The sequence below is a fragment of the Gallus gallus genome, chromosome 14, assembly GCF_016699485.2.
Source record: "Gallus gallus isolate bGalGal1 chromosome 14, bGalGal1.mat.broiler.GRCg7b, whole genome shotgun sequence".
NCBI lineage: Eukaryota > Metazoa > Chordata > Aves > Galliformes > Phasianidae > Gallus > Gallus gallus.
This window is the reverse complement of record NC_052545.1, coordinates 12498457-12523683: the sequence shown is the minus strand read 5'-3', so window position 1 is coordinate 12523683 and position 25227 is coordinate 12498457. Positions and strand designations below refer to the sequence as shown.

At 46.6% G+C, this 25227-nt stretch overlaps 1 protein-coding gene across 9 annotated transcripts in view; it reads left to right on the top strand.

Annotated features, from left to right (window-relative positions):
• CREBBP (CREB binding protein) overlaps window positions 1-23752 on the top strand; it is a 78099-nt gene extending 54347 nt beyond the window's left edge. For 6 of the 9 annotated variants that reach the window (XM_015294627.4, XM_015294625.4, XM_040647707.2 and 3 more), the window contains 12 exons: window positions 4522-4632; window positions 5360-5416; window positions 7312-7389; window positions 7861-7928; window positions 11643-11793; window positions 12599-12745; window positions 13272-13385; window positions 13799-13964; window positions 14569-14736; window positions 18107-18268; window positions 18535-18816; window positions 20354-23752. In XM_015294627.4, coding sequence (XP_015150113.2) covers window positions 4522-4632; window positions 5360-5416; window positions 7312-7389; window positions 7861-7928; window positions 11643-11793; window positions 12599-12745; window positions 13272-13385; window positions 13799-13964; window positions 14569-14736; window positions 18107-18268; window positions 18535-18816; window positions 20354-22528 — 3679 coding nt within the window. In that variant the 3' untranslated portion in view covers window positions 22529-23752. The remainder of the gene's footprint in view (window positions 1-4521; window positions 4633-5359; window positions 5417-7311; window positions 7390-7860; window positions 7929-11642; window positions 11794-12598; window positions 12746-13271; window positions 13386-13798; window positions 13965-14568; window positions 14737-18106; window positions 18269-18534; window positions 18817-20353) is intronic. The other 3 variants (XM_015294626.4, XM_040647708.2, XM_015294624.4) reach the window with 1 other exon arrangement.
• Window positions 23753-25227: the final 1475 nt, after the last annotated feature.

The following is a 25227-nucleotide window of genomic DNA, read 5'->3' as shown; positions in this document are numbered from 1 at the left end:
TATACTGAATAACAAAGCAAACTTAGACTGTGGCTTTGTTCTCACTTTTGGCTTCTTTGATTTATTTTCCCCCCCCCAAAGAATCAAAAAATGACAAACCATAGATGGGCTGTGGCACCAACCTCCATATCCCTGTTTAAAACAAAGTTACAGGTTTCTTTCTGTGGGTTTGACAGTCCACAAGCCATGCCAGCTTTGAAGTGTGCAGCAGGCTGTTGTCTGAGCAAAGTTATGGGGTGAATCCAGGCAGTCAGTGCTTGCATTTAGTCTCCCTGAAGGCCGTCCCTACGTCACCAACTGCTTTGTAAGATGGTGTAAGACTGTTGTGTACCACTGAGCTGGAGCAGCACAAATGTAGGAGATGAGAAGGTATTGCTTTGCGCTGTGTGTTGGGACTGAGGTGGATTGCATTGTTACAGAGAAACGCAGATAGTATTGTTAGGGAGGAACGTCGATTCACAAGCTCTCCTAAAAGGTTATACACAGCTGCTCTGAACTCTCAAAAAAGTCAGTCTGAAGAGAAATAAATCAGTAAAATGCATTTAAATGGATAGTACTTCCGTGGCCCCTGTGGTCCTTAAATACCGGTGCTTTGTGATAGGATTTAAAATATTTGTCATATTCTACATCCAGATAGCGTGGTACATAAAAAGAATAGCAACTTCAAAAATAATTGGAGGAGTCATTTCTCTTTCAGACTGTTTGGGTGTTAAATCACCCAGGTTGCTCAGTAGAAGGCTGCGTTGGTGCTGGTGTGAAGCACAGGGTTGGTGCTGCAGTGGGTTCCTTGGGGCTCAGTGATGCACCATGGCAGCTTCCTACCTCTTAGGGATGAGGCAGTCCCCTCACGTAAGGTTTAGTATTAAAGGGTAGTGGTAGCAGGTGAGAAAGGGGCACTGTGAAAGGGCCGTTTACTCAGGTGTCAGTGGGCAGTAACAGAGATGAAACAGAGATAGGTGTATTGAGAAAGAGCAGGGAGCTTTTGGATTTGGGCTTTTCTGGTTGGTTTGTTTTGAGGTTTGTATTTCAGGCTGCTAAAATCAAGAGAGCAATCTTTGTGTAAGTTTGTTTGTTTTAACAAGGTACTTCTGAAGCTCAGTCGCTGTATTTTGAAGTGTGCATTTGGCTGATCGGATCATAGAGACCCTTTATTGGTCAGCTCTATCACTCCAAAACAGTCAGACTGTTTCCTACAACAATGATATTCACATCTTAATTTTTTCTTAACAAATTACTGGAAAAATTCTGTCATTCCAGCAAAACTGTCATTGATTGAACGTTTCTGACCTCTTCAGCATAGAGAACGGACAGCACTGGGTTTACTGGAAGCCCGGGGTATTTACAACTAAGAATAATGAGGCACTGTTCAATAACTGAACTCTGCCACTGCAATTCAGTGATTAAAAATTAATCAGTTAGAATAGGACCGTTTGGCTTCCACAAATAACACAGAAGCTCAGGTTAGAGCAAGTGTGGAGAAAACACACTTCTTCTATGGGTATCCATTTGAAAGAAAAGCAATTGGCATTTCAGGTGAGTGCCAGCATCCGATTGCTAGGCTAGAAATTCCTTCAAGTACACTTCAGTTGCAGTTGGAAATGGGTGTGCTGACACAGACTGAGCCTTCTCAGGACTTTGATAACGAGCCATAATGCGACTTGTCTCTGATAGACGGGAATCAGTCACCTGAACAGTCTGCATTTGAAAAGCTCTCCATTTTTCATGCAGTGAGCACCTTCCTTGAATTATCTGCCTGTTACAGCCAGGATGTCCAATGCTTCCCAAAGTGTTGGGTGAATATTTGTGGCAGCATGCAAAAAAAAACCCCACAAATTATGAGCGGGTCTCCATTTCTGCGGGTCCATATTCATAACAACTTACAGTTATTATTTCACCTCGGTTGTTTTATGGACCAGCGTTCATGATCTTCAGGTGATTCATTTTCACTGTACTTCAGTTTTCCTTTCTTCATCTTAATCCCACGTGTGAAGGTTGGACTCTTGGTAGCGTTAGGCCCGGCTCTGCAGCACGGAGCTGTGTGAGCTGAGGTGGTCGTGTCGGTTGCTCTGAATGTGAGTGGTAATGAACTACGTCTGGGATTGCTTAAATTGAACCAGGTGTGAGTGGAAGCCGTGCCTGTGGGCTCTTCAGGTTACACACCCCTTCGTTTGGGTCATCCTGTGTTTCACTGCTTCCCCGTTGGACTCCTAAAATGATCAACCTTGGCAGTTAGCGTTTGCGAGTTCGTTGGGGTTTTTTGGTGGTTTTTTAATTAAAGAAAATTGCATAGAACGACACAGTAAGAAAAAAGACTGGATGGGCAGTGTGTAAAAAGCAGATAAGCTCTGCCCCTGTTGTGGCTCTGGAAACAGGCTGCGAGGTGCTGTGGGCTCAGCACCAGGGAGGCGCGGTGTCACCGCCCGCTCTGCCCTAGGATTGCTCTGTGCTCATCATGAAGCATTTATCACTCCCAAAGGCTACAAATGAACAGAATCGGTCTTTTTTTTTTTCTCCTGGCCTCGTTCTGTTGCATTAACGGCTCCAAAAGCCTTGGTTTTGCTTGAGAGGGTGATGTGTTTAATCCCGGCTGAGCTGACCTGCAGGAGACGAGGCACGGGCAGTTAGCGTGCGGTTGGCTGCGAGCAGGGAGCGGACATCTTAGCTCACGTGCTTGCTCTCCAAACTGCAGCTGCCCTGCTGGTAAGGTTATTACACGGCTAGGTCAGTATGGGCTATGTTAAGGAGAAAAAAACCCACCCCTTCTTCCTCTTTGTGTCACTGCACGCCCAGCCCCGTGTGAAGGAGCTCTGAGCGTGCTGCTGCGTTCAGTGGTTCCTGGAGCCGGAGCCAGCTGGCAGGGCCTGCGGGGCTTGGAAGGCTCCTCCGAGCCGTGCTGCCATAACACGGCCCTGGCTGCGGCGCCCCTCAGAACTCCTTCCCTCCATGTGCTGGGTGCTGCCAAAGGGCCGGGTCCTGCCTGGGTTGTGCTTTACGGCACATGGCGGTGCTGTCACGGCCTGCCTCTGTCACAGGAGGAAATTCCGGCCTGCGCGTTGCAGTAAAGGCCACTCAGTGGCGTTATTTGGCTCCTGGGAAGCGCAGTCCTGGGGTCTGTCCCCTGGCTCACAGCTTACACAGGATGTGTTGTAAGGGACAAAGCTGCCGTGCTGACCTCCACCCCTTCGGTTGTTGGTTCCTTGTGACACCGGGTCTCGTTCGATGCCTCTGATGCTCACCGTTCGTACAGTTGTAGTGTTTGAGTACTAAAACTGCATTTACTGTGCTGCCATTGCTGCTTATACTCTCTCACTCTTGAACCTCCATAAAGCTCCCTTATTTTGATGATCCTTCGTGGCCTTCCTGCATTTTACAGCTGTGGCCTCTCTTTGTTACCTTTGTTCATGTGTGAATTCATATCCTTTCCAAACATTTAGCCTCTCGTTTTTAATGACCCAGACAACGTTGGTTCCAGTTCATGTGAAGCAAAACAAAACGAACGATTAAAAAAAGAAAGAAAGAAAAAAAAAATATGTGAAACGTAGATATTTGTTTTTCAAATGCAGATTGTATTGTTGTGGAGCTGCATTCCGACCTACTCAGCTCGGTTTGTTAACCCATTGGTTTGCTGAGTGTAGCAGGATTGGCTCTTGGTCTGGGGACCAAAAATTCTCTCCAGTCTCATATCTGATTTGTGAAGCTTAATGGCACGTCGTTAACGTACCCAGTAAATATATTGTATGTATGTACAATATTCAGTGTTGTTCACATATATACATATATCGTATTTACGTAGATAAATGGCTGGAAACTCTGACCCATAATTGCATTTCTGTTAAATGTTTGTCTAGAGTATGGATTTGGTTTCATTTATATTAAATAATAAAAGCTGAGCAATTGGTCACATTTATTCTTACAGTCAAATAACTTTTGAATTGAATATTTTAATAGCTATTTTTTTTTCCAATACCAAGTGTTTCTGCTTTTATAGTTTTTACTGACAACCAGCAAATGCTTTCAGCATATTTCCTAATGGCTTAAACCTGTAAAAGTGTGTTCCCAAGGCTTCCTGACAGGCTGCTTTTTTTAACCAAAGGAAACCCCATCAGTCTCAAGCCTGCAATCAAAGCGTTTTTTTCCCTAAGCGATGCAGATCAAATCCAAATTGTTAAATTTGAGGCCTCCGTAACGTAGCGCTTGGTAGCTGCTGCATTAATCCTGCCCAAATTTGGAATCTGACCCTCCACTCTGTTAGTAATGATGGCCGAAATGTATAAAATGAGACCGAATGCTAATCTGTGCTTTGCCTTGGCTTTCTGCTCTGTGTTGTCTTGGTGTTTGCGTCTTACCTCTTACGTCTGTGCTGTTTGTTCCCTCCCCTGTTCTCTAACCCTGCCGTCCCCTGTTCCTCCTCATTGTGCACACTGACCCACCAATCAACCAACAAACCCCCCTCGGCGTGCGATCTGCCCTGCTCTGGTTGCTGCCTCCGTGCTCGGGTGGCTGTGTGTTGGGCTGGACCAGTTCACCCAAATATGGCCTTCTTGCTGACAGGTATCACTTCTGTGAGAAGTGTTTCACTGAAATCCAGGGGGAGAATGTCACCCTGGGTGATGACCCTTCCCAGCCTCAAACGTAAGTAGTTTCCTTTCTTCTTCATGCTTTGTTTTTGTTCTTGAAGGAGGGGCAGTGGGTTGTTCTGATGCCTGGCTTGGCACTGTGGCCAGTTGTGTCTGTGGGGAAATGCTGTCTTTTTCACTAGTGGGCAGTAACTGATGATTGGTGGCTGTTCCTGTGCTGAGTGTGCAAGTGCCCAAGTGCCACTCGTGCCCAGTTGTGCTGCCTGAGAGCAGCCCCAGGCTGCAGGGCTGGCACCGAGCAACGCGCTCAGGGGGAGAAGGAAGCTGTGCTGTGACTGTCCCTGAGCCCTCCTCTTCTTACATGGAGGGTTTCTGCCAGTCCTGGTGCGTCACCTTGCAAAGGACAGCTTTGCTTTGTGAAACCAATGGCTTGCCTTTAACCCAGCCAAAAAGATTCTGTGAGATGCATGAGCAGCACAAGCTGCTTTGGAAGGCAGCTCCTTTACTGGCTGTACCTTCCCTCGTTCTTGATATTTTAAATTTACATATATATATATATATATGCTGTTTATTATTTTGTTTTTAGTTTACCACAGAAAATGAAACGGGGAAAGTATTTTTATAGCTTAAAATGAATTGCATTCTCTGAATAGAAAACAAAAGCCGATACGCTTCCTTCAGATTTGGTTTGCTTGTTTGCTGCAGTTCAGAATAGCATGAAATAATGTCAGCCTCTGATAAAATGGTGCTACTGAGGTTTCATGTTAACTCTTTGTCTCTAGAACCATCTCTAAAGATCAGTTTGAGAAGAAGAAGAACGACACGCTAGATCCTGAGCCGTAAGTAACCAGGCCGTTCTTGCTGCTAAGATCACACACGACTTTCACTTGTCCTCTAGCCAGCACCTCAGAAGTGAGAGAGGGGATAAAGAACTCTTCCTTTTTCTCCCATCTCTGCCCAAGCAGACAGTGACATCTTTCTTGGTGACACCTTTGGTACCAAGACCTGAGTGTGAGCCAGTTTCAGTGGCCATTCCTCTCTCTGTTTGGCTGAAATAGAACTCTCAACATTTGAGTGCTGTGCTCTTCCCTTCAGTATTTACATATTTATAAGTAGCCAGAGGGAGGGAGGTTAGAAATACAGGTGCTTCTAGCAGAAGGGGTTAATTTGTTTAAGCCCTCAGTTTAAGTAGGCTGTTTTGTTCCTTAGTTTAGAATAATTGTTAGTATCCTACAAATAAAGGGCAAATTTACACATCTGCTTTTTAAATGCAGACCTTTCTAATGGCTGTCACTGCTGAAAAAGGGCATGCTCTGCACTGCATGGTTCTGCCCTGCTGCTCTGGTGCTGCTCTGTCCCTAGGAGCTAATTCAGAGACTGGCGGTTGCCCGCATCACGCACTGACAAACTAACCCAGGACAAACGAAATAAGCAGGGGGCATTCCATCCTTGCTGTGTTGAACTGGCTCAGTAAAGCTCCAGCAAGCACCAGAATGGCATTGCCATGGGAGTGACAGAAGAGCAGGATCGCCTTTCCTGGTGGTGACCTGCTGCCTTGCCATAACCCCATGGGGAACTTGTCCCTGCTGTGCAACCCAGCTACACGTGCTGAACACTGAGGAACGACCTTGCTAAAAGAAGTGAAGTAGAAAGCTTGAAAGAATTTAAGGTTGTGTGAAGCAAAAAGCTGGCAAATGTTTGAAGTACCTTACTTCCTTGTAACTTACTTGTTGGTTTTATTTAAGTAATTCCTAAGGCGTATTGTGCCCTGCACTGCACAGCCTGGTGGCCCTCCATCATAGTGAGCATTTCATCCCAAGCACCTGGTGGTTTGCCATCCTCCTCTTCCCATCTAGCTAGACTTCTGAAACTCCTTTTTCACTTCACCTGAGCACCTGCCACTGCAAGGGGCATCCTTCTCATGAGTTTGTTAGCTTTGGGAAAGTCACGTGGGATGTTTCTGTAGCAGCAGTGTCATGCTTCCTGCTGTCCCCAAGTGGCTGCAGCAAGACTTAATCTTTGCTCGTTTGTTCTCTGGCAGTTTGATCCTCTTTTCTCATGCTTGCAGGTACTAGGTAGAGCTGCTCTGCCTTTTGCAGGCAGGCTGCTGAGCTCACCATTGTGGTGGAGTCCTAAACACTGTGGCAGCCCAGACAAAAGAGACATTTATTTTGAAGGATCTTTTTAAAAAAAATAAATAATAAAATAATCAGAAAACTCCACTGCAGACCCATGCAGGCAAAGACATGTTAATACATGTCCTCTTGGCGTGCTTATTCATGAATGACTTGCTCTTACATCTACAGTAAGTTGAGCAACCATTTAGTCAGCTTGTGGTTGATGCAATAACTGACAACTAAGTCTGTAAAGGTATTGTTAAGCACAATTCAGTGAAGCTGGGAAAACTCAAAAGCTCTGCTTAGAAAAAAATAGGATCGTAGGATCGTAGAATCACCAAGGTTGGAAAGGACCTCTGAGATCATCCAGTCCAACCATTCACCCATCACCAGTATTTCCCACTAAACCATGTCCTGCAGTGCAACATCCAAACGTTTCTTGACCACCACAAAAAGAGAACTCAAGAGTTCACATCTGACACTTGTAACTACTAGATTTGCAGGTCTTATAGATGCATGAAGAGTAGTGAAGGGTTGGGCTGTTGTTCTTTCTGCTGAATTCTGGAAAATTACCTGCCTAGCAACAGAAGTGACGGGCTGTTCCTTTTCCTTCTCAGGTTTGTTGACTGCAAGGAGTGTGGTCGGAAGATGCACCAGATTTGTGTATTACATTATGATATTATTTGGCCTTCAGGGTAAGATGTTTTGTTAGCTTTCTAAGCCTTGTATGATAAGACTGATGTTGTTTTCATAATTAAGATTTTCTGCATTTGCTTTTTAATGCGCATCACTGTCTTTTAAGAGCTGAGTACAAATGGACAAAGCATTTCTAAATGTTTGCATCTCTGGTCTCATTTCAGTAGGTACAGATGAAAAAGTAAATGAAACAAACTTGTTACATGCTCAGATTTCTATGTTTTCTAAGTGATGAACAATGGGAGCTGATTGGCAATAGATTTGTGTCCTAAAAAACACAAATTCAGGTGTAGCTGTTTGACAGACTTAAACCAACTCAGTAGGGCTTAAAGTCCCTCAAATGGAAAGGTCAGATCCAGAGAAAAACGCATTGTATGTTGATGGTTAAAATGATGGGTTCAGGCTTGGAGCTGGATGCAGCCAGGGTTGGATTTGTCAAGTTTTTGGCACTTTTATTTTTTTCTCTTCAGGTTTGTCTGTGATAATTGTCTGAAGAAAACTGGTAGAACACGGAAAGAAAACAAGTTCAGTGCTAAAAGTAAGTCTGATGTTTCTATTTCTGTGTTTGGTTTGCATTCACTCTGCCAAAGGATTTCTTCCTTTGCAAGTATTTGTCATATATTAGCTTTCTGATTGAGACTGCTGTCATGATAGATAGTAGGAGGCATTTGCAAAATGGGGAATAGCATCACCTGAGGCTTTGCTGGCTGTCAGTATTTTAAAGACGTGATCTTTATGAGTTTGTAGTCAGCCTTAATGCTGCCTGAGGCCTTTGGCATCTGTGTGCCTATTTTTCCAAGACGGAAAGAAAGCAAAAGAAACAAGAAGAGGGAGAAGGTATAAAGGAAAGGGGGGAAAAAAAGAAACAGAATAAGGCTGCATGCACTTACTGACTGTATTTAGACACGTTTCCATGTAGTGTTGAAGTTGCAGTAAATGATCATCACCTTTGTGCCCTTGAAATAACGTGCAGTAACAGGTTGTGCTGCATTTCAGGTGCACTGTGGTGCTGCCAAACACTAACGTGTTTGAAGAGCTGTTCTCGCTCCTTGAGAGGACTGTGGTAGAAGAACTGTTGGGTGGATTAAGTAACCAATAGTGTTATATATCTATATCTTACAAGTAACTGCTGTCATAACCTGGTGGAAGGGTCACTAAGAAGTGTGCCAAAAGCTTCTGGGTCAACTGGTCTCCATTTCCTGAGCAGTCCTCACACACACAGATGCTCTTTGCATGTGGTTAACATCAGAGAGCACAACTTGATAACATCTGTATGTGGTAGAGTGCAAAAACAAAAGAGTGGGAACTGGCATTGAAAATACGGCATCAACAGCACAGAGTAGAAAATGACTGAGTTTAGGAATAGAGTGATTCAGGCGTACTTTGAAGAAGTGGAAGCAAACTTCATTGACGAGAACTTGTGGAGGCACTCATTTCTCCCTTGTTCTTTGGTGCTTTGAATTTCTGGGTTACTTTGTCATACTGGAAGTTTGCAAGCCTGACTCTCCCAAATTTCTTCTAATGAAGGAGTGGTTTTGCATTAAGCCAAGTTTTTGACACAATCGTATGTGGTTGATTGCATTTTCAGCACAATAAGAGATTTGAAGCAGGATAATGGGGAGGAGGAGGGAGGAATATGGCTCACGCAGCATTATCAGGTTACAGTAATCAAAGCCATCTCTGGGGTAACCTGACATGTGAAACAGTATTGTTGAAAAGATGAAAATTACTCTCGTTGAAGACAGATGAAGATTGTAAGAGAACGTTAATGAAATAGAGAAATAAAAATGTCATTCTAGGTAACCATTTCAAATAGCTGCCTTTCCTTTTATATGCTGATTTCACAGTGTGTATTGGTTTAAAATTCTTACATGTGCCATTTCTTACAAGTGTGCAGCTTTTCTGTGACATAGCTTGAAAAAGTCTGAGTAACCAACATGTCGTTTAAGGTAGTTTTGTTCCTGGGGGCATCTGGACAGGGAAGTAATGGAAATCTTCTCCCTTTGTTGATCTCCTTTCCCTACTCTTTGCCTGCCATCTTTTCTTCCTGCCACCATGACGTGCAGCCCATTGGTGGGCTCAGCTCTAGGGACCAGTTCTCCTCAGCAGCACTCTGATGGAAATAGAAGAGCAGGGAAGGAAAGCTTCCTCTTGTTGTCAAAACTTGGTCTGTCTTCTGACCTAAAAACAAACGAGTGGTGAAAGTTGGAAGCATTAACGTTTCCTTCCCCTTCCTGTCACTCCTCATAAAAACCCACACTGAGTTACCACCAGGATTTCTGCAGTCTTTCAAGCTTGGCATCACTGCCGACAATCAGGAAAGCACATCAGTCAGCTGAAAGCTGTTCCTAATGTGTATTAAATGAAAGGCACATGAAGAGGCATCCTTACAGAAGTCCCAGTAAGCCAGAAATGGGACTGGATTCCTGTCTGTCCTGTTGCTCACCCAGTAACAAGTGTTCACCATTGCTACAACAGCAGGAATTTTGTAGCAGGCTGCCTGGAAGCCTGCCCTGGTGGTGGTGGTGTGGATACCTTTTTCAGACTTGAGCTGCAGTTTGAATTGGGCGCTGAGCTTTCATTGGAGGTGTATGTTTAAATGTGTCTAAGAAGTAAAATGCAGGTGCTTTTAAAAAGCTTTCTCATGTTCTGACATTTCAACCATGCAAGCCTGGGGTTTGGATCCATGTCTTACAGTGCATATAATCCTAATGCTGCTTTTTTAGATGTATCTTATTTGGCCTTTTTTCTTAGTTTTTCACATCTTCATGCATTACAGCTTAAGGAGGAAGGAGGTACCCCTTGGCTGCTTAGCGTTACGGAGATGGTAGACAGAAAACACAGTAAGACTGTAGATTCAGCTGGAAAAGCTTTCTGAAGTTGTCTCACTTTGTTCGCTGAGACAGAGCTGGTTCTGTTTTCTCCTGCTTGTTTTGAGAGAGAGAACAAAACCCAATCATTTCTTCAGAACATATCTGAACTACCCTTAAATCACCCACCTTCTGTTACGTGTGGAAAGCCCAGCATCTCCAGTCAGTATATGGAAAATGGTATAACCTGACAAGGTAAAAAGGTGTAAAACAAGAATCTTGTGTTCAACAGCTTGTGTAAACTGACTGCAAAGCAAGCATTTAGCTGTATGGATTCCTTAAAAAGGGAGCCATGTGTGTTCAGAGGAGGAGCTCCTTTGCCAGGATTGGTGTGTAAGCATCACTTCTAGCAGAGACATCTCTGCAGCATCTGTGTGCGAGCTCAGTGGTCAGGAAGCACCAACAGCCGTGTGTTGGTGGCCTGGGAGTGCCTGCAAATGGAGCAGTGGAGAGCTGAGAGTTAAGGGCAGGTTGGTGAAATGAACGCCTGTAGATGGAACCATCCGTTCCGCAGAAGGCAGTAGGTGGACCATAATACGAAGCAGAAATGTTCATTGGTGAAATACATGCAAACAGCAGAACAAGAGACATGGTCGTTAATCTTCAGGTCAGAATAGTGTACTGCTTTTCCTTTTTTCAATTTAAGGTGAACTTCTCATCTTAATTGCTGTATTTTGTCAGGGGGTAGTTTGAAAATGGCCACATCCTGCAGTGCTACCAAAGCAGCTGCACTCACAGAAGGGAACTGCGGGTGTGCGGAGTTGGAGACTGCATCTGGACTGCACGTCGACTTGAACTTCTACAGACCTCTGTGGCTGTACGGGAACCATCTCAGCTCTCTGTGCAGATCACTGTGACTTTTCCATCCAAAAGCTCTTTTGAAAATAAAAGAAAGAGCAGTGAAATCTCCGTTGAAATCAGAAGGCCTTTCGTTTCTCTTGATTTGCTTCGTTTCGCTTCTCTTTGCTTGAATAGGTGTGGCACTGGGCCAGATCTGTGCAGTGATGTCATCCCTGTCGAGCAGCCAGATCGTGGTGGTGTTAGGAGAAAACATGGCAGGGTTTGTAAAATAAGCCCACAAATGTAAGAATGCAATGTGCAGCCTCCTTTGTTAGCGCACTTACTGAGCAACTGTTCCACTGTTGTGGTTTTAGTTTCCACGTGAGGGTACGAACGCTGAAGCTTTGGTTAAAAACATTGAAAAAAGCAAAGCTACCCATTTTGGCTGTAGAAATAAAAACGTGATTGTTTTCATGTGGAGGTAAAGCAAAGGAAGAAAGCATGCTTACATCAAAGCACTATGAGACACGTAAATGATAGCTGACCCTGAGCTTCACAGCAATTAACGTGTGTGCTGTCGTCTTCTCCCTCCTCAATTCCAGGGCTGCAGACCACCCGCTTGGGAAACCATTTGGAGGACAGAGTGAACAAGTTTCTGAGGCGACAGAATCATCCCGAGGCCGGAGAGGTCTTTGTCAGAGTGGTAGCAAGTTCAGATAAGACAGTAGAAGTTAAACCAGGGATGAAATCCAGGTTGGTTTATTAATTACAGTGAGTGCTGTCTTAAATGTTCATTATGATGGTTTTCCCTACATAAATATGGCAAAACTGTGGCAATTTGCACCTCTATCCCTTTGCATGCGTTGGGGAGTGCTGCATGAGCAGGCAGCTTGTGAAAGGTAAGGAAAAGCAGTCTGTAGCAGGTGAACCTGGAGGAGGTTGACAGCTATGTGTGAACCGTTTGGTGTGCACGTGGAGGGACGTGCTGGGTTTGATGATGATACTGCAGCCTCGTTGTATTAAATCAAGAGAATCTGACCAGGCTTTGGGAGTGTTACTGAATTCAGAGTTTAGTTTGGAACAGATTGCTCGGATTCTGTTCCTTCAATTTGTTTATAAATACTTCAGTTTTCAGAAGTTATTCTTAATCTACCTAATAAATGAGGAGCTTGAAATGTTTATTCTGTGAAGTATGTTGGATTTAACTCATAAAGGCAGCATTGACATCACATCATCAGAGTGCGTCAGGTCTTTCACTCTGCAGTACGTTTAAAGGCTGGTGGTTTCTGAGGCTGCTCTTCTACTCAGTGCTTTCCTATTCAGTCGTGTGTTAACTGTATGGGAATTGTCTCTTCGTGAGTGTTACAGCAACAGACCTTGCATTGACAGCTCTCTATTTTAATACAGCTCTGGTTTGACCTTAGTTTAACTCCTGTATAAATGCTTCTAATGAGTTAAGAGGAAGTCAAAAATAAAAGTTTCCTTCTGCTGGTAGGACAGTGGTTTAGTGACTGGCTTTATTTGATTTCTTTTTCCTTCCTGTCACCCTTTTCTTCAGATTTGTGGATTCTGGGGAGATGTCGGAATCCTTCCCTTACCGTACCAAAGCTCTGTTTGCTTTTGAGGAGATAGATGGAGTAGATGTCTGCTTCTTTGGCATGCATGTGCAGGAGTATGGCTCGGACTGCCCCCCTCCAAACACAAGGTACTCCTTCATTTCTATATCAGTGGCATATATATATATGGAGGATGTTGAGCTACATTCACTGGGAGCTCACTTTCAAATACAGAAGAGTGGGAGAGAGGCTCAGATTTTGCACTAAGTGACCTTTAGAGATCCCTTCCAACTCAAACGATTCTGTGGTGATTCTATAAGTCCTGCTGTATGACTGCAGATGACTTCAAAGGGGAAATCAGATATCACAGCAAAAAATGTTACAGTATCGACAATCTATTATTATTATTGTTTAATTTTGCTTTTTGAGATCTATTCCTGCTGTCCCAAAAGCATTGCCCAACTTTTGCTTTTGAGGACTACTTAAGCTATGTTAAGATGCTTATTTAGTGTGCATTCACATTTATTTACATTCATTGGGCCCAGTTAGTGTGTAATCATCTCTTTTGTTCCCTGTGGCTGTAAATTTATCTACTGTAAAAGTCAGTTCTCAGTGGACAGCCCTGAAGTTCAGCTGTACCTGATGTGTTTTATCATTCTTCTCTCACTGTTGTAGACGTGTGTACATATCGTATCTAGATAGTATTCATTTCTTCCGCCCCCGTTGTCTCCGAACTGCAGTTTATCATGAAATCCTCATTGGATATTTGGAGTACGTGAAGAAACTTGGGTAAGTGAACTCTTTTCAAAGAAAGCAGTCTTTTTACGTAGCGTTTTGTTGGTCCACCATGCCAAGTAGGCTCACACGTGGGGATAGTCTCCTTCCTTCTGCCCACTGGCACACATGGAACGCTCTTCTGCACCAAGGAGGGGGTTTGGATTTTGTCAGTAAGGATTCTTAATCATTTCACTGCTTAGGCTCATCCTTCCTGTCACCAGTTACTCAGAGCTTTTAAGCTTCACGTTCATATCCCACACTCTTTCCCATCTCTTGTATAAACACAGCTTGTTGCCTCAACATCTTTGTTAAAAGAAGAAGGGGGGAAAGAAAAGGTTCTGACTTTACATCTCAGTTTGGCTGAGTTAACTTTTAAGATGACAGTCAGCACGGTTAAGGATCTTCTGTGTGTATGTCAATTGCAGGTATGTGACAGGACACATCTGGGCCTGTCCCCCAAGTGAAGGAGATGACTATATTTTTCATTGCCATCCACCTGATCAGAAAATTCCCAAGCCCAAACGCTTACAGGAATGGTATAAGAAGATGCTGGACAAGGCATTTGCTGAGAGAATCATTCACGACTACAAGGTTTGCTGCTGTTCACTCGCTGTATTAATTCTTACCACCTTCTCATTTAAAGATAGCTAATACTGTCTCATCAGGTGTGGAATGGTCACAGTGTTCTGCAAGCATTCTTATTCTCAGCTGGTGTCTTCTTTTCATTAAATTTTCTGGAAATTCTGCCTTTCAGATTGAAATCTCCCTAGGCTTGGCTTCTGCCCTAGGACCATTTCTTACTAACAAGTCCACCGTATCCGAATTTCACCAAGAGGGGAATATTTCACCCAGGGGGAATCTTCTTAGGAGCTTTTGAGCAGCAGTGTTATGAGGATAGCTAGGATGGAAACGTAGGGAGGTGTAGTCCTTTTAGGTTTCTGTCAGTGTGTTGCAAATAGAATCTGGGGAAGCTGTGCATCATTGAAGGTCATGGTACGTGGTTACGGTTGTACAGTTTGGGCTCATTATCTGTTCAGTGCACTCTGTAGGAAAATATGGCAGATGTTCCCAGAGCAGAAAATAAGGAGAAATAAAGCACTGCTCAGTGCAGCACTGAGTCATGTCTCTGGTTCTCCCATCTCTTCTAAGTGGTCTCCATGTATTTATTCTTGATGTTGTGTGATGCTCTTAACAGGACATCTTCAAACAAGCAACTGAAGACAGGCTGACGAGTGCCAAGGAGCTGCCTTACTTTGAAGGTGATTTCTGGCCCAACGTGCTGGAAGAAAGCATTAAAGAGCTGGAGCAGGAGGAGGAGGAAAGGAAGAAGGAAGAAAGCACTGCAGCCAGTGAAACAACAGAGGTGAGTTGACTTCATGTGCTGCGCTTGCTTCTGGATCATAAAGCTGGTAGTTACACTTCTCTAGTTTACTGACTAACGAGCTGAAAAGCTTGTCTGGGGTTCCCTTTCACAGGATTTTGGGATTTTTTCTTGGATAGAAATATACTGATGGATTGTTGTTGTTGTTTTAAGGATTTGAGGTGAGTTATGTAGTTCAGCATTTATGCTCTCAGAGAGATGTGTTGAGCCACTTTGGGATCACACCACAACTGCTGCATTTGCTTGCAGTCATTTGTTTGAGCTCCTGGTTCACACCTTTGCTAAGGTGATTGCATTTTGAAAGGTGCTGTATTTTTCAGAGTTGAATTGAATTCTACCTTTCTTTAATCAGAGGTATTTTGCACTCCCTTGGAGTAAATACTTCCACATTTAAATTCCCTACTTTTGTTTGCAGTCTTTGCATTGGTTTGAAGCATTGATCCTGGCAGTGATTTCCCTTCATCAGCATTTCTCAGTAATTTAAAGAAAAAAGTCCTTTATTCATTCCTGGCCAGAAGTTCATTATTTATATTTGTTTGGATCTGTAACCAAACGGTCACAGTGCTCTTATATCCTTTTTGCCTGTGATTTACAGCCAGATATTTTGAAAATAGAGTAGGAAAATCTGAAGTGAAGACCAAGGTGGAGCTGAAAGCTTTAACTGGGGAGAAGCTGCACTCTGCTCATGTGCTGTGACAATCTGTGTGCAGTGTGTGTTATCTGTGATGGATGTGGAGCTGTGTCAGAAAGTTCTTTCTGTTAAACCTTAGCAGCTCCCTCGAAGCTACTGTAGTTTACTGCTGTTTTTTATGGAGCCGTAAAGTTAATGGCTTTCACCTTTTTATTCTGAGTGTAATTTAAAATGTTGAGATATTTTAACAAACAGCAGCGTAGAAGGAACTGAAAGGCAGGGCCTGCAATGCACGTTGCAGTCCTCTTTTGTTCACAATATTGCTTTCCATAAATCATAGCATGTCCTTCTAGAGAGGGGACCAGTGTACACACGTACGTGTAAGAGGGTGGGGAAGAAAGTCACTTTAAGAAGTCAGAAACAGCTGTTACACTCATGTTGTGAGTCGTCTGCCTCATGTGGGAAGAAACAGCCTTGACTGTTACCATCTGTACGTTCCACATGATGCACTGATGTTGCTTGGGTTGGTGGCACAAAGTGTGCATCCAAATGGCTGAAGGTGTCACCTAGAAATGCAGCAGTGTGCTTTTGCCCCTTGGATCAGGAAAAGCAGTAAGGAAAACAGGAGAAGCACTCCAGTGCAGTCACCTAAAGCAGCATCACTGTGTGGAGGGAAGCGTGTCCCCTGGAAAGGGGAGGAATTGGTGTGACACTGCTGCAAGGAGCAGATAGAAGAAGCTCTGAGAGGTGGGGCATACCTTGGGAAAGGCTCTGAAGGCACGAGGCCCTCTGACCCCCCGTGCTGGTGGCTTCTCTGCCAAAACTGGCTGGATCTGTTAAAAGGTCCAAGGTGAAAAAGTACCAAACCGAGCTGCTTCAAAGCATTTTGGAATAGTGTTATTGACTGAAGTATAAATTTAAGATAGAGAATCATAATATCACAGAATCATAGAATGGCCTGGGTTGAAAAGGACCACAGTGCTCATCCAGTTCCAACCCCCTGCTATGTGCAGGGTCACCAGCCAGCAGACCAGGCTGCCCAGAGCCACATCCAGCCTGGCCTTGAACGCCTGCAGGGATGGGGCATCCACAGCCTCCTTGGGCAACCTGTTCAGTGTGTCACCAACCTCTGGGTGTAAAACTTCTTTCTAATATCCAACGTAAACCTCCCCTGTCTCAGTTTAAAACCATTCTCCCTTGTCCTATCACTATCCACCCTCATAAACAGCCGTTCCCCCTCCTGTTTACACACTCCCTTCAAGTACTGGAAGGCCACAGTGAGGTCTCCCCGGAGCCTTCTCTTTTCCAAGCTAAACAAGCCCAGTTCCCTCAACCTTTCTTCATAGGAGAGGTGCTCCAGCCCTCTGATCATCTTAGTGGTCCTCTTCTGGACCCGTTCCAAGAGCTCTGTAGCAGAAAGGAGACTTAGAATTAAAGTGTCAGCTAAGTTTCCATCCATGTAATCTTCAATTTGGTGTTTTAATTTTAAAATCTGTGTTGATACTCCAGAATGAAGAGATGGTGAAGAGAAACTTAACCCGAATTCCATCAAGGTGGTAGAAAATGTTGGGGAAGAAAAATCATGGGAATATACCATAGTTGTGAATTCAGTGCTAAATACCTTCAAATGGCACAGAGCTTTGGCTCCCCATGAAGTAGTATGGCTTTAATTTCCAACCAGGTTTGATCATCAGAAAGTCATTAAAACCAGTAACTGAAAGCCTGAGGTTTGGCAGGGAATTTGTGTCTGAACCCAGTGGGTAGAGGGAAGGATGGCAACGAGGACTACAGTCTACGTGCAGAATAGTTTCTTCAGTTGGAATATTTTTGTTTTGTGTGAATAAACACACTTGCAAATAAAACCTGTTGGCCTGTAGGTTGTGTTCAGGAAACCTTCCTCTGTGTGTGTGTGTATATATGGGAGGATTGTTCTTCACATTATGCAAACCAACACGGTAGCAGGTAGGGCTTTCACTGGGTGGTGAGTGCTCTGTTAGGAGGACAGGAGGCTTCTTTATTTTATTTCCATTCCATTTTTCAGGCACATTAATCTCTGTTTTCCCAGGTCACCCAAATAGCACCATCTGCTATTTTCACCCGGCTTATATTTAGCATTCGGTCTGTGTTCACTGTGCCCTGTGTTGTAGCTCACACACAAGTGAAGGCATTGAGTGTTTTGGGGTGTTTTGGAGCTGCATATGCAGCAGCACGTCGTCAGGGTGGGGGGAGATGTGTTCAGTTGGTTTCAGGTCCTGCATTTCCTTTTCTGTGTTCTCAGTTTGTTGGATTTAAATTAATGAGTCAGAACTTGAGCGGGTGTGTGAAGTCCTGAATGCAGCACAAAGCAAAACACTGCACTTGCAGAGATTGTGAAAGTGTGTTTTATTTTTAACACATTTTATCCTGTATGAGACTTGGGAAGGCAGGCAGTGGAAGCTGAAGTGCGGTGAGAAGGAAGAAGAAAAGGCACGAATTAATGTGTGTGTGTGTGTGCTTAAAAAAAGATCTGGACTATTTTTAAACCACATTTGAAATCAGTTTCCTGCTGGGTTGGATTTTGATTTTTGTCCTGGAAGATGGGATGGATTCAGCACAGTGTGGCTGATCTGCAGGCGACGGAACAAAGCTGTGTTACTGACAGCAGCAGTGCTTTGCTTTCAGCTGCAGTGAATGGGAGAGAGCTCTGTAAAGCTGACCATCTTCCCCGTGTGTTTCTCGCAGGGAAGCCAGGGTGACAGCAAGAACGCCAAGAAAAAGAACAACAAAAAAACCAACAAGAATAAGAGTAGCATCAGCAGAGCTAACAAGAAGAAACCCAGCATGCCAAACGTGTCCAATGATCTGTCTCAGAAGCTGTATGCCACCATGGAGAAGCATAAAGAGGTACTGTCAGAACGTGCTGTGTGCAGGGGAAAACTGATTCCTGTAAATAGAGGCGTGATGACAGAGCTGGAAAATTAGGGGGAGTCAGGCTTTGGATTATGCTAAAGGTTTTGTGTGATTGTGTAACAACGTGTTGGAGAGATTACTGTGAACTAAGTCAATTAGGTAACATGTGCAACATCGTGTTTCTGCAACAGAACATGAGCTTTTCCTGCCAGATAACCTAACATCGTTGATTTATCCCCCTTCCTCCCGTTTATCTGCAGGTCTTTTTTGTGATTCATTTACACGCTGGGCCTGTAATTAACACTCTGCCTCCCATTGTGGACCCCGACCCACTGCTGAGCTGCGATCTGATGGATGGGCGGGATGCCTTCCTCACCTTAGCCAGAGATAAGCACTGGGAGTTCTCCTCGCTGCGCCGATCCAAGTGGTCCACGCTCTGCATGCTGGTAGAGCTCCACACCCAAGGGCAGGACCGCTTTGTTTATACGTGCAATGAGTGCAAGCATCATGTGGAGACGAGGTGGCATTGCACTGTGTGCGAGGTATGTGTGTATGGGATGACTCCTCACCTCAATTTTCTCAAAATGAAGCCTGTTCTGATGTAAGCAATGTGAAGCTTTATAAGGGAAGGCAGTTGCCACTGTGGATTGATCTCTTCTAGAAAAAGTGCCTTTGTTTTTCTGCATGGGAAGCTGCAGTACCCTAGAGTGGCTACGGGTGAATTACTCCCCATGTCGTCAAGCTCCTCTGCACAGCCAGGCTTCAGCTGATCATGGCAGAACTTCAGGGCTGAGCGACAGGGTCTGGCACTGTCAGAGTAACCCGAATCTGCAGGGCTGGCCCATCCGTGTTAAACGGATGACCACGAGAGCAGTTGGCTCCACGTTGTATGTGGCGCTTGGCTTTGTATTGAGTGCAGCCAAGCACGTGCCTGGGCTGCTGTGCAGCTGGAAGAGGAGGCTTCCAATTCTGCCCAGCATTAGAGGTTGCTTGCCCTTTGGATCAACCCAAATAATTGCTTCCTAACCTGACTCTATACTTCTGATGTCTGGCCCTATTACAGTATAGATCGCTTCTACTGAACTGTGATAGAGAGCAATTACACGTGGAGTCACACGGGTGGACGTGAGGGGCAGTTATCCTCCAGAGGGCTGCTGATGACCTCTGCCCGTAGCTGAACTAAAAACTGTTGAATAAGTGCAACCTCATTTTTACACTGGTAGTTATTGCCAGGCTTGTGGTTGAAGAGTCTTAATTAATCCCTCTGAGGAGAGCACTGAAGAGGGCTTCTTGAGGCAAGGCTGGAATTAAGTGGTGAAAGGAAGTGTGGCCATTAGGTTTCTTCTGGCTGCTTCTGTGTAAGGGGAATTACCTTTCTCTAGCATAAAAAAAGCATGCAGGGCAGTGAGAATGTGGCTGTTGGAGCAGGTTTTCAGATGAGTGTCTGCCTTGCCATGAAACCTGAACTTGCTTCAAGGGCTATTTTAGAGGTTAAAAAACGTATTTCAGGTCAGTAATTACAGCAAGAATAGTTAAATGGAGAGCAAACCCCTGGTTCTTAGCACTCGGGGTGGAGCTGTTTGCACTGCTTCGGCTCTCCTTGTGGAACTAGTCTGGTAGACGTTGCAGAGATGTAAAGCTGCCATCCTCAAAAAGGAGGAAAAAGCCCACCAAACCTACAGCAAAAAAGCCAAACCTGCAGTGTATGAAAGTGAAGGCACGGTAGCAGTGCCTGATTGTGTTACTGCCTCGGTAGGGCCTGGGACTTTGCTGAGGCTTTGCTAAGGCAGCTGATGGTGCTTCTGCCCTCCGCGCCCAGCACTCAGCCCTAAAGGGCCGATCTCATTGCCGTGGGGTCTATGTGGGCTGTGCAGCCACCTCTGTACCTCAGTACAGCCAGCATAAATGGAAACCAGCAGCTGTTCACAGCGCAGGGTAGCTGTCTTGCTTCCCTTGGGCTGTGTTTGTGCCCACACAACCCAGAGCGTGCTTCCACACCGGGGTCACGTTGCTGTCCCCTCCTGGTGCCGCGGGTAGAGCTTTACAGACAGCTGAGCTCTGCGTTTTCTTTGCTTTCAGGACTACGACCTCTGCATTAACTGCTACAACACTAAGAGCCATGACCACAAGATGGTTAAGTGGGGCCTGGGTCTGGACGATGAGAGCAACAGCCAAGGGGAGCAGCAGTCGAAGAGCCCCCAGGAGTCGCGACGGCTGAGCATCCAGCGCTGCATTCAGTCCCTCGTCCACGCCTGTCAGTGCCGCAACGCAAACTGCTCGTTGCCATCCTGCCAGAAGATGAAACGGGTTGTGCAGCACACCAAGGGCTGCAAGCGCAAGACCAACGGCGGCTGCCCGGTGTGCAAACAGCTCATAGCTCTTTGCTGCTACCATGCCAAACACTGCCAAGAGAACAAATGCCCCGTGCCATTCTGTCTCAACATCAAACACAAGCTCCGGCAGCAGCAGATCCAGCACCGCCTGCAGCAGGCTCAGCTCATGCGCAGAAGGATGGCTACCATGAACACCCGAAACGTGCCTCAGCAAAGTTTGCCTTCTCCTACCTCAGCAACGCCTGGTACCCCCACGCAGCAGCCAAGCACGCCGCAAACACCGCAGCCTCCTCCCCAGCCCCAGCCTTCCCCTGTAAGTATGTCACCGGCCGGCTTTCCCAATGTGTCCAGAACTCAGCCCCCCACTACTGTTTCGACAGGAAAACCCGCCAACCCGGTTGCAGCCCCTCCACCTCCGGCTCAGCCGCCGCCGGCCGCGGTGGAAGCGGCTCGGCAGATCGAGAGAGAGGCTGCCCAGCAGCAGCAGCAGCAGCTCTACAGGGTCAACAACATCAACAATGGTTTGCCTCCTGGTCGCCCGGGGCTCGTAAACCCGACGGTGGGTTCGGTGAGCCAGATGCAGCAAGTCGGCATGAATGTACCCCGGCCCAGCCCCGTCAGCGGCCCGGTGATGTCCAACATGCAGCCTGGGCAGTGGCAGTCGCCTCCCATGCCGCAGCAGCAAGCAATGCAGCCGGGAATGGCGAGGCCGGTCATGCCGATGGCGACGGCGCAAGCGGTGGCCGGGCCGAGGATGCCGGGCGTGCAGCAGCCGCCGCGGAGCATCCCTCCAAATGCACTTCAGGACTTGCTGAGGACCTTGAAATCACCGAGTTCTCCGCAGCAGCAGCAGCAGGTTCTTAATATCCTTAAGTCCAACCCTCAGCTTATGGCAGCTTTTATAAAGCAAAGAACGGCCAAATACGTGGCTAACCAGCCCGGGATGCAGCCGCAAGCGGGTATACAGCCCCAGCCTGGCATGCAGCAGCCGCAGACCGGCATGCAACAGCCGGGCATGCACGCTCAGCCGGGATTGCAGAACATGAACGCGATGCAGGCGGGAGTGCAGAGACCGAGCGTTCCTCCCCAGCAGCAAGGGATAGGAGCTATGAATCCGCAGGGACAAGCGATCAACATCATGAACCCCGGCCACAACACTAGCATGGCAAGCATGAATCATCCGCAGTACCGAGAGATCCTGAGAAGGCAACTGCTGCAGCAGCAGCAACAGCAGCAGCAGCAGCAAGGAGGGGCTGGCATGGCGGCAGGGATGGCCGGCCACAGCCAGTTCCAGCAGCCCCAAGGACCGGGAGGTTACCCGCAAGCCATGCAGCAGCAGCGGATGCAGCAGCATATATCGATACAGGGGGGGTCCATGGGACAGATGGCTCAGATGGGACAGCTGAACCAGATGGGCCAGCCCGGCCTGGGGGCGGACGGCACTCCCAACATCCAGCAGGCGCTGCAGCAGAGGATCCTGCAGCAGCAGCAGATGAAGCAGCAGATAGGCTCTCCGGGCCAGCCCAACCCCATGAGCCCACAGCAGCACATGCTCTCAGGACAACCGCAGGCGTCTCATCTCCCCGGCCAGCAGATCGCCACCTCCCTCAGCAGCCAGGTGCGGTCCCCGGCGCCCGTTCAGTCTCCCCGCCCCCAGTCCCAGCCGCCACATTCCAGCCCGTCCCCGCGGATTCAGCCCCAGCCGTCGCCGCACCACGTCTCGCCCCAGACTGGTTCCCCCCACCCAGGACTCGCAGTCACTATGGCTAGCTCCATGGATCAGGGACACTTGGGCAACCCGGAACAGAGTGCAATGCTTCCACAACTAAACACCCCCAACAGGAGTGCGTTGTCAAACGAATTGTCTCTGGTCGGTGATACCACCGGGGACACGTTAGAAAAATTTGTGGAGGGTTTGTAGCATTATGGGAGCATCACTTTTATTTTGGGGGGGTGGGGGGGGGGGGGTTGAGTTGTTTTTTTTTTCCTCCCTTTGGTGTTGTTGGACATTTTGTACTGAGAATTCAGACATCCGGGCTGTTTTGGATCCCGGGTGGAACTGCTGCTTCCTTACACGGGGAAGGACGAATTGCTGTTAAAAAAACACACACAAAAAACCAACAAAATGTGGGAAAAAAAAAAAAAACAAACCCACAGCCGACGAGAAAAAGAAACAATACAAAGAATATATTTTTTGTTAACGCCAGGCAGTTACAGGTATCTGGTCTCTTTTGTGGGTTTATTTGGTTTTTATTTTTTCGTTGCTGTTGACTCATACCTTTTTTTTTTTTTTTTTTTAACCGGGGGGGTCGGGGGGGGACGAAAGCAAAGTTCATTATCTTCATCTTTTTTTTTATTCGTATCTCCAAGACGTCGCGTCTCAAAGCAGAAGAGAAGAAGAACATTGACAAACTGCCGGCGGGGCGGCCGCCCCGCGATGGAACGGCTCCCGTTGTCGGTCGGTTCTCCATTTGCGAACTGTCGGAAGGCGGAGCGGGGAGGTGGGACGGACTGAGAGCACACAGCGCCCGGAGCCGCAGCGCCGGGCACGCGGATGTAGAAATCGTTGCTTTGTTTTCTCTGATTAAAAACTGGTTTTAGGTGAAAATAGGGATGATCACTCTTTTTAGCCCGTGCTGATTTGAATAGAGAAGAAGCATTCTTTTCTTTCTTTCTTCTATGTGAAACTTGAAATGAGGAAAAGCAATTCTAGTGTAAATCATGCAAGCGCTATAATTACTATAAATAAGAAGATCCGAGGAGATTCAATCACTGTATAGAATGGTAAAAAGAAAAAGAAAAAAACACAAAAAAAAAACCACAAAAAAAAAAAAAACTCATTTCTTACTTATAATATCATATTGTTAAATAAACTGTGTGCAACAGAAAAACCAAGGGTGGTCCTTCTTGAATCCATGTACATGGTATTAACACTTAGTGTTTGGGTTTTTTTGTTATGAAAATGCTGTTTTCAACATTGTATTTGGACTATGCATGTCTTTTTTTTCCATTGTATATAAAGTATTGCTTAAAAAAAAAAAACAAAACAAAAAACAAATTGATATAAATTACTGAAGTTTTTAACATGTATTCTGTTCTTTAAAAAAAAAAAAAGAAAAAAAAGAAAAATCCCTGTCAGAACGTGGAAGGTTTTTTTGTTTTTTTTTTTTTTTAATTTATTTTATCTATTTTTGGATGGTGTCCTTCGGGCCGTGCGGGGGCCGTGCAGGAGCTGCGGGCCGGCAGGGAGCGCTGCGCGGGGGCGACGCTTTCGCTGCCGGGGAGGGGAAGCGGAGGGGATCGGTGGCCGAAGCCCGGGATGGGACGCGGTCGTCCCCGGGGGGCACCCGGAGGGAATGGCTGAGAGCCGCTGCTTTCTGAAAGCCGCGGTAATGGAGAGAAGGATCCACCGGCGAAGGGGGGGGGGGGGGGGGGGGGGGGGAAGAGAGAGAGAGCGTGGAGATGACGCTGGGCTAATTTATTTAGTCTGCGGTAAAAGACGAACCTATTGACTTTAACGCTATTTTTCTGCTGTTAACTCTGAGTCTAGATTGGAGGGTTTTCTGTGGAATAAAAGATAACAAATCACGTCCATGTTCCCTTTCGTATCCTCTCACCGTGCCCTCACGCTCCTGGGCCGCCGCTGCCCCCTTCCTTCCAATTCCCCCACCGGGCCGTAGCTGTGAGCAGAGCCCACCCGTGCCCCCCCCTGGGCTCCCCCCGCAGGTGCAGCACCGCGTGGCTCACAGTGGGTCCCAATGGGTTATAAAGTGGGTGAGCGTTCCCTGCAGCAGCGCTGGGTGAGGATGGGGGGGAGCAGCGCTGCTTTCTCTCTCAAAAGGAGAGCTTTTACCCCCGCGCTGCACAGACAGCAGTGCGTTGCAGCGCCGCTCCCTTCTCAACCACCGCCGCTCTCTGCTTTTAAGTCTTTCTTGCAAACCTTCAGCTGTTGTACCCTCACTGCCACCGCCGGACTCACTGCCCACACAGCTGTCCCCAGCAGTGCAGGGTGTCAGAATGTCAACACCAGCAAACGCCGACCCAAAGCTTATCCAAAAGCAATCCCTGGTTAAAGAAGGACCGAGCCGGGAAGCCCTGATGCTGTGTCTCATGCCGTGTACTTAAAAAGAGGGGACATGCTATATTTGTGATCCAAAGGGAAACTCAAAATGTGCTGCTGTTTCTAATAAAAGCTGGTAAAAGTGCTTGGATTGATGGATGCTTCCACCCGGCTGCTGCCTGGCACGGCCTGACCCGACCCGGGCTCCGTGAGCAGTGATTTCGGGTAAGAGCAGTGCGCAGTGAGGCACAGAGCCGAAGTGAAACGTGCAGATGCAGAGCTCGGAGCACAGCCCGATGGAGGCTTTGCCTGTTTGGAGCGCGGGTACAGAACTCGGTGCATCTGAAGTTGGGTTTCTTTGGGTCCTCGTCGGTGTTCCGCTGGGTTGTGCTGCTGGTGAGGAACGGCACCGTGGGAACACGGAGCAGCTGCAGGGCAAGGATGTGTTTGGTGCAGGATCCTCATCGCTGGAGGCGGTGGCCGAGGCCTCCTGCCCTATGAACTGCTGAGTTCTGGAGGGAATGAAGGTGCTTAAATCTGAACGCTGAGCTGCAGCTCCT